Source organism: Phycomyces blakesleeanus (genome assembly GCF_001638985.1).
Source record: "Phycomyces blakesleeanus NRRL 1555(-) unplaced genomic scaffold PHYBLscaffold_3, whole genome shotgun sequence".
NCBI lineage: Eukaryota > Fungi > Mucoromycota > Mucoromycetes > Mucorales > Phycomycetaceae > Phycomyces > Phycomyces blakesleeanus.
Genome location: NW_017265136.1, coordinates 2092327 through 2106662, shown reverse-complemented (window position 1 = coordinate 2106662; position 14336 = coordinate 2092327). Strand labels below are relative to the sequence as shown.

At 35.2% G+C, this 14336-nt stretch overlaps 4 protein-coding genes across 4 annotated transcripts; 2 read left to right on the top strand and 2 right to left on the bottom strand.

The window, feature by feature from the left end:
- Positions 1-804: 804 nt before the first annotated feature.
- On the bottom strand, positions 805-2609 carry PHYBLDRAFT_179699 (hypothetical protein; the record flags this gene model as incomplete). Its single annotated transcript, XM_018438197.1, has 8 exons — positions 805-1206; positions 1264-1330; positions 1416-1534; positions 1593-1691; positions 1775-1855; positions 1959-2160; positions 2268-2368; positions 2465-2609. 8 exons carry the CDS (start codon positions 2607-2609, stop codon positions 1031-1033), a joined length of 990 nt encoding a protein of 329 aa, XP_018296819.1. The 3' UTR covers positions 805-1030.
- Positions 2610-3664: 1055 nt separating this feature from the next.
- PHYBLDRAFT_62464 (hypothetical protein) lies at positions 3665-6873 on the bottom strand (the record flags this gene model as incomplete). The annotated part of the gene is made up of 12 exons (XM_018440975.1): positions 3665-3820; positions 3885-4125; positions 4338-4649; positions 4727-4819; positions 4925-5106; positions 5243-5299; positions 5354-5391; positions 5492-5669; positions 6202-6230; positions 6358-6442; positions 6551-6652; positions 6799-6873. 12 exons carry the CDS (start codon positions 6871-6873, stop codon positions 3665-3667), a joined length of 1548 nt encoding a protein of 515 aa, XP_018296818.1.
- Positions 6874-7729: 856 nt separating this feature from the next.
- PHYBLDRAFT_179698 (hypothetical protein) lies at positions 7730-9524 on the top strand. Its single transcript, XM_018438196.1, has one exon. The coding sequence runs from the start codon at positions 7787-7789 to the stop codon at positions 9476-9478; it is 1692 nt and encodes a 563-aa protein (XP_018296817.1). The 5' UTR covers positions 7730-7786; the 3' UTR covers positions 9479-9524.
- A 1826-nt stretch (positions 9525-11350) lies between these two features.
- Positions 11351-13463, top strand: PHYBLDRAFT_163868 (hypothetical protein; the record flags this gene model as incomplete). Its single annotated transcript, XM_018434886.1, has 9 exons — positions 11351-11488; positions 11552-11660; positions 11707-11864; positions 11934-12201; positions 12275-12408; positions 12486-13028; positions 13118-13270; positions 13325-13361; positions 13447-13463. The coding sequence occupies 9 exons, from the start codon at positions 11351-11353 to the stop codon at positions 13461-13463; spliced, it is 1557 nt and encodes a 518-aa protein (XP_018296816.1).
- Between the last annotated feature and the right edge of the window lie 873 nt (positions 13464-14336).

The following is a 14336-nucleotide window of genomic DNA, read 5'->3' as shown; positions in this document are numbered from 1 at the left end:
GCGTTTTTAGGTTCTGGTGTTTTGGACATAAGGTCTATTAAGAAAAATACATTTAGAGGGGTTAAACAAGAATAAAGAAAGAAAAAAATAAGAAGAAAAAAGGGTACACGTATGAGAAAGAAAGATATAGTAGATAGAACAAAAAAAAAAGCAGTGACATGAATTTTCTGCTTGAGACAAAAGGAAGAAAAAGAACTGGATTAGATGTAAAACATTTACGTCTTTAAAATTCAATGAATGTTTCATTCAAAAGAATCTTCATATTTGCTCATACAGAAATAATGCAAACACACCAAAATCATAAATGGAAATTTCACAGGCCGTCAAGTAAAATATAACACAGAAAAAGTAAATATTATCCAAAATTATATAATCTTGGTTCTAAAGAAAAGAAAAGAAAAAAAGGTTTACCCACCCAAGGTAAGACGTGTATAGCTCTCGGTCTTAAAGACAGCTTTGATTAATATACCGAGTGTATACTCGTCGTCGTGCTCTTTAAAATGAACCATTTTGCATAGAAAGATTATATATATATATAAATACAAAAAGCTTTGTTGGTTTGGTTGTGCTATATCTATTAAACCAGATGTGTATCTTTTATTTATACAAAAAAACCTAGCATTGGTTGGTTTCGAGACTCATACCACGGTGAATATAAAGTTTTCAGAATGAGTAGTAATTTAGCGATGTGTTTTATCGACTTGTAAGCGTTTGAGTGTATGAGTATGTGTGTGCATGTACATCTAAAACACAATATTCACCAGCAAAGTATGTGAATCTTACTATCAAATTAATGCAAGATTCCGACCGTGACAGCAAATGGTAATTATTTGATGCTGTAAATATTCTAGTTTGGGGGAGGGAAGAGGAGGGGATTATATCCCCTATGTAGATTATATATATATATATATATGTATGTGCGTGTGTATGTGTGTGTGGCTCTCTAATTCTTGTCATTAAAGCCCGTATCTTATAATAGAAATAGAAATACAATTATATATATATGAAGCAAATATTACAATCTATGGGTTCAGGTAGATTTTGCTCGTCTCCTGTCAGCAAATACAAGTTTACCAAACTCATAACTTGAGATCATGATGGCACATCCAGGCGCAACCTTGATGACACGTGGTGCAGTTCCTCTAAAGAAGCCTTTGTAGCCTTCGCTTGCAATGATATCTTTGATCAATCGGCTCAACGGCATGTCTGTACGAAGGGAGTTAGAACAATATATATGATCCTTGATTGAGTCTAAAGGTATACCTTTTATTGAGCTAATCTGACGTTGAGTCTTGATTACATCAAAAGGAGTTGTGACTACAGAAGCAAGCTAAAAGAAGAAGAAGAAGAGAGAAATTAAATATATGTATATTGTGAGGTATATCATTTTTAACATGTTAAGTAATACTGCTTACCATGCCAGAAGAAGCGCCGGCAATAAAAGACGATTGGAAATTAGACATTGTGTCATGCTTGTAGCTAGGCCTTGACTGTAAGTGATGTTTTATGTTTTCGTAGCCCATCCAGTAAAATGCTATTCAAAAGTTAAGAGTTAGATATTTAAGGAGATTTCATGCAATATTCTTTTTTACCAGAAAATGGCACATCTCTCAATAGAGTAGATGAGATTCCTCTCCAAAGAGAGGTCGGTCCATCTCTTTTTACCATCTCAATAATGCCCTTTGATACACCTATGAGAATTTGTATGTATAGATAAATATGTAAGTCAGTAAAGCATCATATATTGTTTTGCTTTTGCTTTATGTTGGTTTACCTGTCACTCCATGCTTGCCTTCTGCTGCTTGTAACCGAGTGCGAAATAACTCAAGGGGTGAGATTATAGTTGCTGCCACAACTAATGCATAATGTTGTAGCTGTCAGCACTGGTATACATTATTCTTAATATCATTTCTTCTTATGTATATAGTACTGTTGAAAGTAAATTTATGCCAACCTACTTCTTGCAAGTGCACCAGCCCAGAGAGGCGAAGAGTCATGCAAAACTGAGTTGGCAAATCGAGAGTTCTGAGTCTGCTGTCGCATCCAATCATAGCCAGCAAAGTATATAACGGTTGAAGGGACAGCCATAACCAAACCAGCTGATAGTCCTCTCCAGAGCATAAAAAACCCTTCTCCATGAATAATGCTCTTCATGACTGTCTAGTATTGTCCATGTTCATAAGTATCAATCCGTATAAACTGTCTTTGTGTTTTTGTGTGTGGATTTATATATTACTATTTTACTTTATTTAATTTAATTGAATTACCAAAGTTCCACCATTCAATGCGGGTGTGACCGTGCTAGTAAGTCCCCGTTTGGGTACATCTCTGCTTTGCATTCGTACCTTGACGACATCGAGTGGCGTCACTAAAAAAAAAGCAACATTATGTTAATTTACACAAACTTGTTTTGATCTGACATTTTTCGCTTATAATCCACTCATCGTCTACATTCAGTACATACTCAGCAAAGTAGTGAACACACCGCCAGAACAAGCAGACAACATGCGTTCTGCAGAAGTGATCTCGCCAGCATTCGGAATTGCTGAATTCTGAATCACATAGGCCTCATCCACTTCATAAAAATCGAGTTCGTTTGTATCAGCCATTATTAAATAGTATGATAAAGAAGACGATATATAAGAATATATATATATAAGAATATATGTATATATATGAGTGTATATAATTATTATCTTTGAAAAATAAATAAATAAATAAAAAGTTGCAGTGAGTGGGTGGGGGGGTTTGGCCGGAGATGGAATCCAGCCTATATTTTTCATAGAAGGAATATTCTTTTTCTGTTATAATTAGATTGCTTTTAAATGAAGACTTATCTGATCCGCTCCCAAAAAGCATGAATACAACAAAGATCATAGCTTCTCTTCTTTCACCAATTATATTAAAAATCTAAGCACTGATTTCAAAAGGAAAAAGAAAAAGAAATGAAGAATATATGTATCTAAGGTAATTAATTCGACTCTATCTTACCCCTTTATTCATTCAGATATATTTCATGTGTTAGAGTCAGAATCAGTTTTATCATACATGGTGAAACATCATTAACCTTACCTTGTTTCCTTAACACCAGGGTCATTTGTTTTGTATTGAATAAACGAAACATGACACTATTTACATTATATTTGACGGTATTAGCCACCCTCATATACAAATCACTAATATATGTGTCCTGTCATCAAACGCAACTAATATTCTCCAAAACTCGGGCTTATAAGTGATATTCAACCTGTACTTCTTTTGATATTTTTTATCATCCTCTTTTCATTTCTTATAGGCTCCATTTTCATTGTGGCAAAGACTTTCACTGTCTAGATTTCGGCCCAGTCTTTGTAAAATATTATTTAGTTGGTGTCTTGACTGGTTCCACAGTTTGATTGGACCTTATCGACTAATTCCTCTTCTAGTGTTTAAGGTTCTTGTAGGAACTACCATGCATCGATTATGCTCTCGATAGGCTTTTGAGATTTACGATATGCACCGTTCAGATGCCATATTAAAGTGACCGAGAGTTCTGACGAATACGCTGTAGACAGATTTTGTTTTATTGATTTGATTTGATTTGACAATATAAGATGATGATAAGGCAGCCGGGGATCCCTGCCAGATTACAGGGGCCGTCTCCCCCTTATCGACACACACCTAGTCAAGTTTTATCATTTTTATAATCAACTGTGTTCTTGAGGAGATCTGGCTGTAATTTGGCCCATTCTTCATTCAATTGGCGTACCACATTTCGAAGATATTCTCTCTTTTCATCCATAGATGTCGCACCCCAAGCTTCTTCATCCGTCGTTGTGGCCTATCCGGGTTACTATGATCAATAACTGCTACCGTACTTTACTTTCTAACCATTCAAACCTTACCTCGAGAAGATCAATGCATTTTTCTGGATTTTCCAAAAATACCCCCACAAAATGAATCAGATAAATCCCGCAGTCACTACCATTCTTCTGCTGAGGGACATTTGCATGAACAAGATCGGGCTTAATAAACGTTGTTTCTGATCCATATCTTGCTTTTGCCTCATGGTTTAAATATTTAACCATGTTCTTTAGGATGCTTTTTCTTTCAACACCGATCGAGTCTAATAAGTATATACGAGGTCTACAATAGGATATATATACATATATGTTTGGTAAGCCCAAAGACTAGCAGAATGATATAATATAAATAAAATACTTGCTTCCGATCCGTAGGTTTCTCAGATAAACACTGGTCGATATTACAAGCTATCATTAAAAACCAATGCCCACTACCGAAGATTATTGCCAAAAATAATTAGACACAGAATAAAGTCATGAGTGCAACATACACACCTTTCATTTACAGGAACAATCAAGTGCTTCTTCTTAAAGAGGTCAAGATTAGAAGTCCATTTTTTCAACGAAAATTCATTATTTTCTTTTTCGACCATTTCGCGCAGGTAAGGGTAAAAGAAGCAGTTGAATATGTGAGTATCTTTCCTGGCCTCCGGAGCCTTTACTGCAGCCACATCTTTTGACCAAAGTAAGAAAAAGTCAACCAAGGTGTCGTTGATATATACACCCAGCTTTAGTTTTTCTGTATCTCGACGAGTTATGAGAATCTTGTTTCTTTGATCTTTTCCATGAAATGGGTATGTGAATAATCTATTACATATATATATATATATATTGGCTGATTAATGAGACTAATTATGTGTATATATGAGATTTGATTAACTTACATTCCATCTTTACCGTATGTTTCATCCTCGTCTTCTGATATTTCAATAATGTGTGGTTTAGGCGACAAACTCTTTGAGACCATAACACAAGAGCTTAAGAGACAAAGGATTTGAATATATATATATTTATATGTTTATATTTATATATTAAGAAAAGACTACTTCATTGTTATATAATGACCAAAATTCCAGGCGTACCTTTGAGAATCAGATTCACAGGACAATGTAGGACTACGCGGAACAAAAATTCCTTTATGACGACCCCGTTCACTGTTTTCATTTGAAGGTACATTGATTTTTGTAGGGATTCGTTTCTTTCTAACAAAACCCTCGCGGTATGACGGTGATGATGAGCGTTTTAAGCGTCTTTCCAGTTTTTGCTAATAGTAGTCGTAGTAGTCGTAGTAATAGTAATAACAATAAAAGAAAAACAGACAGTTGGTACACATATAATTAGGTATAGACGTTATAAGATAGAATAAGCCAAGATAATATGATATTGGTATATTTACTTACCGGTAATAAAATATTTTCATATTGTTCCTTGTTGTTTGTGGAGTTTTCTTTATATTTCTACACAAATTTATAATCATTTATATGTATATCTTCTAAAGTGCTTGTTCTTACCACTGCTATTGATTTCTTATTTGGGGCTGGTCTAGTTACTATATACATATATGAGAAGAAATTCAAGGCATTTGGAGGTGTCAATAGATGATTAGGTTATTTAAACGAGAGAGGAAAATGAGTTCTTGATCAACTTACGTGACAGTTCATCTTCATCGCTACTAACCACATGGGAATATTTATTATTTAATAAATTAATCCACTTTCTTTTTTTTATATTGGCATCCGCCTTGGGTATTTCGGTAATATTGGATTCTATATTTGACATGGACAACATGGATACTTTGGTATTTTCATCTTCAGAAGTATATGCTGCCTAAGTGATGATAAATGATTGAAAAGAAGAAAAAAATAAATCAAAAAAATAAATAAATAAATGATAAGCTTGATTATTACTCATTATTTGTTAAGTAATGAATGATTTCAAGCGTGCCTTTCTTTTTTTACGACGTTGAGATTTCAAATTTGAAATTTCTATACAAAAGAAAGAAAAGAAAAGAAAGAATGAAGTAAAGAAATATAGACATAAATGTATAATCAATATATATATATATAAGTTAAATTTGGTTATTAAAGATGCACATGACTATGTATTTATAAAGTGTCTTTCAAGTAATACAAAAGAAGAGTAAATGAAGTATTGTATAATAGGAAGAAAAGTTTGGCAAGCGCACATAATCCGCGTATTATATCATAAAATGCACGACCATTATGCATGCATGTATGTATGTGTGTATATGTGTGAGTTCTTGTGAGTTCTTGTGAGTATACTTGATCTACAAGGCATACACTTGTGCAAAAGAAAAAGAAAAGAAAAGAAAACTTGCTTTTGACTTTTTACAAATTACCTCTTTATAGCAGCAGGTATTAAATGTGTCTACACCCACCCCAGTCAAAATAAACACATTAACACACATATACATACACATACACATACACACATGGAGAAAGAAAATAATAGCAATGAAAGAAACCTTCTTTTTCTTCTTCTTCTTCTTCTTTACCCGATCTTTCGATTTCTTCTAGTGTAGCTTTCTCAAATGTTTGCTCTAGATTATCAATATAGTCGTGTGTGGGTTGAGCAGATTGCTATCATATAGAGCATGAACAATGAATAAGGAATAATTTTTTTTTGAAAGTACTAGGATCTATCTAAAGGTCATTTCTCTATAAGGAGGCCTTAATAAGCCAACTTACAGAGCGTGTGTTTACAGCCTTTTCTTTAGACTTTTGACTGCGAGTTCTCGATTTATATTCATTCTTAGACGTTGTTTCTCGGTCTTTTCTAGTAGATACGCTCTACATCAATCAAATGATGAAACCATGAGCATTGATCTCAAACAAGAAAAAGAAAATAATCAAAAGGATTCTGCTGCAATTCAAACAACAACAAAGAAAACAAAGAGAAAGGAACCAATCATTTAGATCATCGGATACAAAATTACCTTTGCAATTTTCGCTTTTACTAATTCAACGTCTGAATCATGCTGCCTTTTGCGATTCATATTGCATTTGTGCATTTGTATATGAATACGCAAGTGGGATTTGACCTTTAAATACTATTAAAAAATTCACGTGACCTAGAAGAGCTGTAATATCCTTGGAAGAGTTATATTCACAACCTCTAATAAAATACAGTCTATCCTGTCTGTGGGCCTTGGTTTTTGTTCAGTTCTTACCAAGTGCATTTATTTAATGTTAATGAGGAATACTTGAAGGATATAATGAACTTAATTGACATTTTCAATAGAGTATATGAATAGTAGACGAATAGAAAGCTATGCTAGACTCGTAAATCACACTAATCATTGTGTTCTACAAAACATTTCCCAAAGCTTGAAGCAGAATAATTGAATTAAAGCCTGCATTCTGTTGATCTGACTCACGTCAGTAGATTACAAGTAGAAACCACAGGAAGCCACACATTTTATGTAAAAATAGAACAACAGAGCCACCATTTTTTCTTTTTTTTTTTTTAAAAAAAAAGAGGTATCAAAAGACCAATTCCAATTGACCCAAGTGTACACTTCTTTAGGTTAAATACCAAAAAGCTATCTAATAAAATTTTTGGTTTAATTTCACTGTTTGCTGAATCTTATTACAGACAAATATCAAGGTAAGTTGGTTATAATTTTTAATATTATACTATAGTGTGTAAGAATTATGGATCTGTAGCCATACATCAAAGATCCCGGACAAAACTTGATTTTTCTTAGGAGAATAGTGGCAGTGTAACATTGCACAGAATAGCATGCATCTGTTTAAAGCTCATGAGGCTGTACATGTGGATTTTGAAGAAAACTTTAAAGCTCTCAAACACAAAAATAAATATAATTTTATTCATTTAAACATTTAAACATTCTTTGACTGCTTGAACTTATATATGTTCTTTCTATAAGGTTATAATATATATATATATATATATTATCCAAAATGACCATGTTTTGTTCCTCTTTTTCAAAAATACATCCCAAAGATTATCAAAATACTACATTATGTATATACTTGATTCTCTGTTTCATGGTGGTAGATTGTCTGGCGGCACCAGTTGTCGTAGAAAATATTTTGTCTCCCACAGAGATTGCAGCCATCACCATGATGAGAACATTCTTTTTATCATACCTGGCTCACGCCAAAACAGTACGACCAGATTCTACTACAATACGAGCAGCAACATTCTACAAACGTGTATCAGCTTTGGCATTTCCTACAAGCGGTATATACGATGCTGTTGGTTCGATGATCAGAGTGTTTTATGGAGACAAAATACTTGGAATCGAATCATTTAACAGATTTTTAAAGAAGAAGATGGTATCGCGAAACGTTTTTGACTATCGACACCAGCCATATGTCTGCTCGGAAATCTCAATTGACACACCTACCCTCAAGAAAGATTTTCAATATAATTCACACGAAGAGCATTCAAACACCACTCCATATATATCTTATCTGGCTAAAGATCCATCGAAACAGTGGGTCGACCAATACAGAGAAACGCTAGCGGAATTTAACAGCAAGAAAAATGACAATGCGCCATTTCTTGCAGCGCTATTGCATTCAATAGGCCCACTGAGGGCTCGGAAAGTAAGACACTGTATTCTTAACGGAGGTGTATTCATTGGATATAATGAATACAACGGTACAAACTGCATGAGACGGTATCGTCTCACGTCTAAAGACATGATATTGGCTGGATCAGGAGCAATGTGCAGATATCAAGTCCCAGTTTGTTCGAGCGCTGTTAGATATTTACCAGTTGATATGATCAATGAGCTTCAGGCAGCATCTTTCATTGACAGTACCTCATATTTCCAAGTTATGATCACTCTCTTCCAGCTGGGATACACACTTTATGAATGTATACGAGGTATCGGTAACCGATGGTCAAAAATTGTTATGATTGTCTTCACGATAATGTCAGTGTTCCAGACCATGTCTTTGATGGTACTACATACTCAGGTAGCAGCGTTTAGCATTCGGTGCAAGAATGAAGAAAAGTTTCCCGAGTGTCCTCTCATTCATGACTCCAGGTGCAAAGCTGGGAAAGCTAAGAATTGCTCAAAAGATGCACCACCAGATACACCAACAGATACATCCACGGATCTCTTAAAAAGTACCTCGTTTGCCCATAAATTTACATTCATCAGCTCGCTCATGGAGAGAAATTGGGTTTTCTGTCCGTCCGAGGACACTGATCTCAACCGAGTAAGACGAAATGCTGCGCATGATGTCATGTCCAAGAGTGGTGTGTCACCGGCCATGATCAATGAATTATTTGGAGACGAAAAGGCAGATCTTGTTGATATATCATCCCATCCTGGTGGTTGGTGGGAAATAGTGTCCTTCATGCTAGGTTCAGCTTCTCCGTTTCTGCTAGGTATCTGGGCAGGTTATGGAGCTTCAGCAACTGTTATGTCTTCAACAATAGGTTGGATTAGCATCTCGTTTGGATATTCATATACTTTCATTCGAACGTTTTATCCGACTTACTTTATCAACTTTCGGTTCAAAGATCTCCAAACATCGCTGGTTGTTCTTTCTTATGCTTTAATGTCGAGTTTTGGAATAGCATACATTATCCAAATAACAATCAAAGGATATCTTTTTTCTGACGATGACGGATAAACCAAAGTAAATCATAAAAGAAACTTTCAATAAAACTTAAAAATACAACAATAGCCTGTCAACAAGCTCTTCAACAAGCAGACCTTTTGAAAGCCATGTAAAGACGCGGATCTATGAATAATGGTTTACCTGTAGTTAATGAATTGACAAAAAAAAATAGGCTTTCAAAAGCCTTTTTTTAAGGAGGTTAAGGTGGGTTTTTGAGTGAAATTTTAAGCCAAAAAAAATAAGCTTTTAGTATAAGCTTCTTTTATACTTATTTCTCACAGAACATTCATCATTTTGGATTGTGTTATTTTTTAAAAAAAAAACACTTATGTACGGACCTATACTCCAAGACTGGTACAGAGTTTTTATGTTTTTATTTCTATTATTATTATTTGCTTCTTTCTCTTTGCTATTGTAATTCAAAAATAGAGCCACATTTTTAATATTCTACTCTTGAACCATTAGTATTACTCTTGTGATGTTCTTTGCAATCGACAAAAGGAGCTCAATTTTTAGTACAAATAATAGTAAAGCGATTCATTGTATTGCTAAGAAAAAAGTAATGGCCTATAGAAATATCATCTTGGGAACACCTGCCGATAACCAGTTTGGAAACGAAGGGTTTCTTATTATCAGTGGTGCTCTTCTAGCACTTTGCAGTTTTTCCTCCCACACTAACACTCCAAGGCATCCTCTCTTGTTCTCACAGTACTTCTTTCTTGGTGAACATATCTAATCCTAGTCGAAATCATGCCAATGTGTTGTAATTGGTGAACGATGTGCCGAAAGGTCAAGTCAGTAGCAAGGTTTTGATCCGACAAACGATATTAATACTAGACTAAAGTCATACCAACCAAACAATCTGGGTCGGTGTAGATTGAATAATATATGAGTTATGATAGAGAAAAAAACAACACTGGTTGTGATACTACCATATAAAGTCATGACAGGTTACATCTGGTGTTTAAGAGCAGCGATATGTGTAAGTGTCGTGGACTTGTTTAAGATTTTCAATAGATGGCTGGGAGCACAAATAATAATACTTGAATGCATTCCTCTTGTTATTAATTTCTTTTGATATAATTTCTAAGCATATAGTCAATTTAAATGGCTTCAAAGCTATATTGTATTCAATATACTTAGTTTTTAAACACTTCCATAAGTTATATATTGACCATAAAACTACATTCAATGTGTATGATCACTTTTGAGTGTATCTAGTTATTATTATTTTTTTAAAATGAATTCTCAACCCATTCTAAAAAGGAAGTTTGATCTGTCGTGCTATGGCCAAGTGCTATATAACTCTATCAATTGGCGATTGCCTGCATAACAATGCACAAAAAAAAACTCCTCATTTTCCAAGGTATTCTTATAAGTTGACATCAAATTATAGCGCATCATTATAGATTATAACAATCTCAGCTATTGAGTATCATGGGACAGCGACACATATCAGGTTATTGCCGAAATATCAAAGTCTTTTCATGAATGTCCAGCTATAGCCTAGGTAAAATGTTATACCTCTCTTGGCTTATTCAATATTTAACACTCCCAGAATTTGCTACTAGAAAAACAAAATCTAGTTAAAGTGGTTGTCATTTGTAGTGTAGAAATAAATATGTGCTGCGATAAATACACAAACACACATTTAGATATAAATTCTCATAAACCTCCTAACTGACAATGGGCGAATTGACCCTATAACCAATAGACAAGCAGTCGTGTGACGCTCAAGACTAAAAGACCTGTTCGTCTTCTACTCTATTTATCCCCCTTATTCTCTTTTTTTTTTCTCTTTCACCTTTGTTTCTTATATATATATATTTATTTTATATTTTTATATTTTTCCTCTGATATATTTTCTTATTACTATTATTCACTATGGCTACCAATATATCATGTAACTGCGCAATAAACAATGCTATACAATCTCACGGTAGCAACATAACAATCACAGACGCGCAAAAGACTGGCTCTGACAAGAGTGACTCTTTTGTTCTATACATCATACAGTTTCAAGTGTGTTGATATTCTTTAATGATCATTTATATGTCTTTGCATATTCTCATTCACATTCTCTAGAGTAAGCTTGTGATGCGGCGGTATAGTGAGTTTGAATCTCTCAAGACAGCTCTTACCCATCTGCATCCTGCTATTTTCGTACCACCAATTCCAGAGAAGCATGGCATAAGTAAGTCTTTACTATTCAAGGCACCCACCTCATGTCATTCCGATAGCTGATTACGCACACGTTCAGAAGCGAGTCAAGGACGACAGGGAAATGATTACGAAGCGGAAGCGTACGTTACAGCGATTTCTTCGGCGTTTGGTTTCCCATCCGATCTTGTGTCACGAACATATTTTTCATTGTTTCCTTGATACAACAGTAATGTGGGTAAGTAGTAAAGGCATTATATACATATATATATATATAAAACAAGTTTTAATTATACGAGCTCAATAGTCGACTGTCCTCAATCAGCCGCCACTCTCAAATACGCCCAAGGATATCTGGGGAGTTTCTTTGCCGACTGATTTGTCGTTTGCGTCATTAGCAAAACTGCCTTACGGAAACTTCAGTAGTAGCAGTATTCCAGTACCAAGTGCTTCACATGTACTTAAGTCGCCTGACCCTCGCTTTTTGTCCTTTGAGCGGACGGTAGATAGACAAACACATCATCTTCACGCTGGCTTAGATAAATCTCAGAGGCGGTTTGTGAGAAGATTGGGTGGTAAGAATTACACATAAGATCAGTTTTAATATATATATATATATTCAAAAATTTCTAACGAGGATTTTTGCAGAGCTTACCAACGATGCAAATTCACTGGGATCAGTGTACAATTCATTGGGATTAAATGAAACAGGACCAGTAGCAACCGCAATTGCAAACATAAGCAAGGCGACTCACAACACTGGTAGAGAAACTCGCATTATGGTAAGTATGAGTAATGTGTTAAATTAATGGTCAAGGTTATCTGAATTTAAGATAATAAATCTTTTATTTTCCAAAAGGTTCGGACAATGGAGTCTGAAGTATCAGAACTTATGCACGAATATTCACAATATACACGCATTGCTAAAGACGTACTTAATTATTGGAGGCTCAAAAAAGCTCAGCTAGAACTCATCGAGGCATCGCTTGAACAAAAACGACAAACACTAGAAAGACTGATAAATACAGAAAAAGAGGCGGCATTGATAGATGCTGCTATGCAACAGCGCTCGCCACTTGCTACTTCTCTTACGTCAGATGATATGGGGCTTTCAGCACAAGATACAGACGACACAGACTCGCATTCGATCGAGGATGGTTTCTTTGCAATAAAAAAGTCAACACCAGTCAAAGAAGTTATAAATATAACTTCTAATACCTACGAATACCCGACCGGTGCAAGTGCTTTAGCCATAAGAGAGTCCAAAAGTAGATCCAAAAAATGGTCTTCACCTAGAAAATTACTCGATGCCGTGAGTACAACTATTCAGAGTATGATGGACGTAAACCCTGATGTCACTCGTCGACAACAAATAAGTGGTCTCAAGGATACTATTATACAAGTAAGCCACATCCTGTTTTTAATAAACGAGAAATTGACGAGATAAGTATTTTGTGTATTAATTTACAATCATAAAATGAAAATTAAAAGCTTGAAAAGGGAATGGTCAAGGCACAGAGCGAAGTAGAGGATGTAGCGATAACTATCCAACAAGAAATCGAGCGGTTTAACCAGCAAAAAGAAAAGGAACTGCGAGTAATTCTGATTGCATATGCTAAAGCCCATATTGTGTATTGTGAAGAGGTAATCTTGGCAGGGATGTTTTTTATTAAACTCGAGTAACTGACGTGTCTATAGAACTCGCGTGCATGGAAGGCAGCAGGAGAAAAAATAGGTAAAGCAACAGAATGAAAACCTTTACCCTATTTCTGCCGTGGATAATGTATCTTAAATTCCAATTATATTGACATTGGCTACAGAAACTAATAAGGGATAGATTATAAACCCTCTAACGAAAAATGTAAAATCAATTCAACCCGCAAAAATGAAAAAAAGAGATAGAGAAAAAAATGGTATAAAATATACGTTTAATAGGGTAGAGAAAGAGGATATGTCAACTAGCTTTCAAATACCCATAAGGTTATCTATCACAGAGAGGGGGTGCTTATAAGCCTTGGCTTCATACACGTATATACATTTTTCAAGCACACGGCAATTGTTTATATTTAGGCTAGCATAGTACGCTGATTGACTACAAGCAGTCATATAATATTACTCTGACCAAAACGACCCTTGCGCTGTTTGTTTGGTGTACCTGATAGAAAGAACACACACATTTTAGTACACATAATTATTTAAGCCTTTTTTAACAAGATTATTATTGTTTATTTATTCGTATAATGTTCCATATCCAAATCAATAGATGGGCCTAATTCTTAGCTTACAAACAGAGTGGCAGAGTGCCCTGAAAAGATCTGAGGGGCGGTCATGAGAATGTTGTGATCAAACGCCGGCTCTGCCTGCCTCAAAGAGTACGATTGGATGTACTTTTTGAAAGCGGTGTGCATCCCATGGAGACTAAGCCTCTCCGTGGGTATCCTTGAGTGGTACTGTCAGGACTGATGGGGGAAGATGAGGTGTGTAGGCGAGAAGAAGATATCAGGATTATAGCCGGACTCGTCCGGGTATAGATGTGTGACATCAGCCAGCAAAGTCCGATGGTTTCTTGGCTGACCAACAGCCCGTTCGTCGAGTATAAAATAACGCGATTTCATGTTCAACATATGATTGCACACGACCGTCTCTCCAAGCCATCCTGTCCAGGAGAAGACAGTCATCTTTTCAAAGAGAATGTTTCGGTTGTTAGTTT

Bases quoted from the DNA above. Each gene is read 5' to 3' on its own strand.
- PHYBLDRAFT_179698 (XM_018438196.1), top strand. From the start codon at position 7,787: ATGACCATGTTTTGTTCCTCTTTTTCAAAAATACATCCCAAAGATTAT.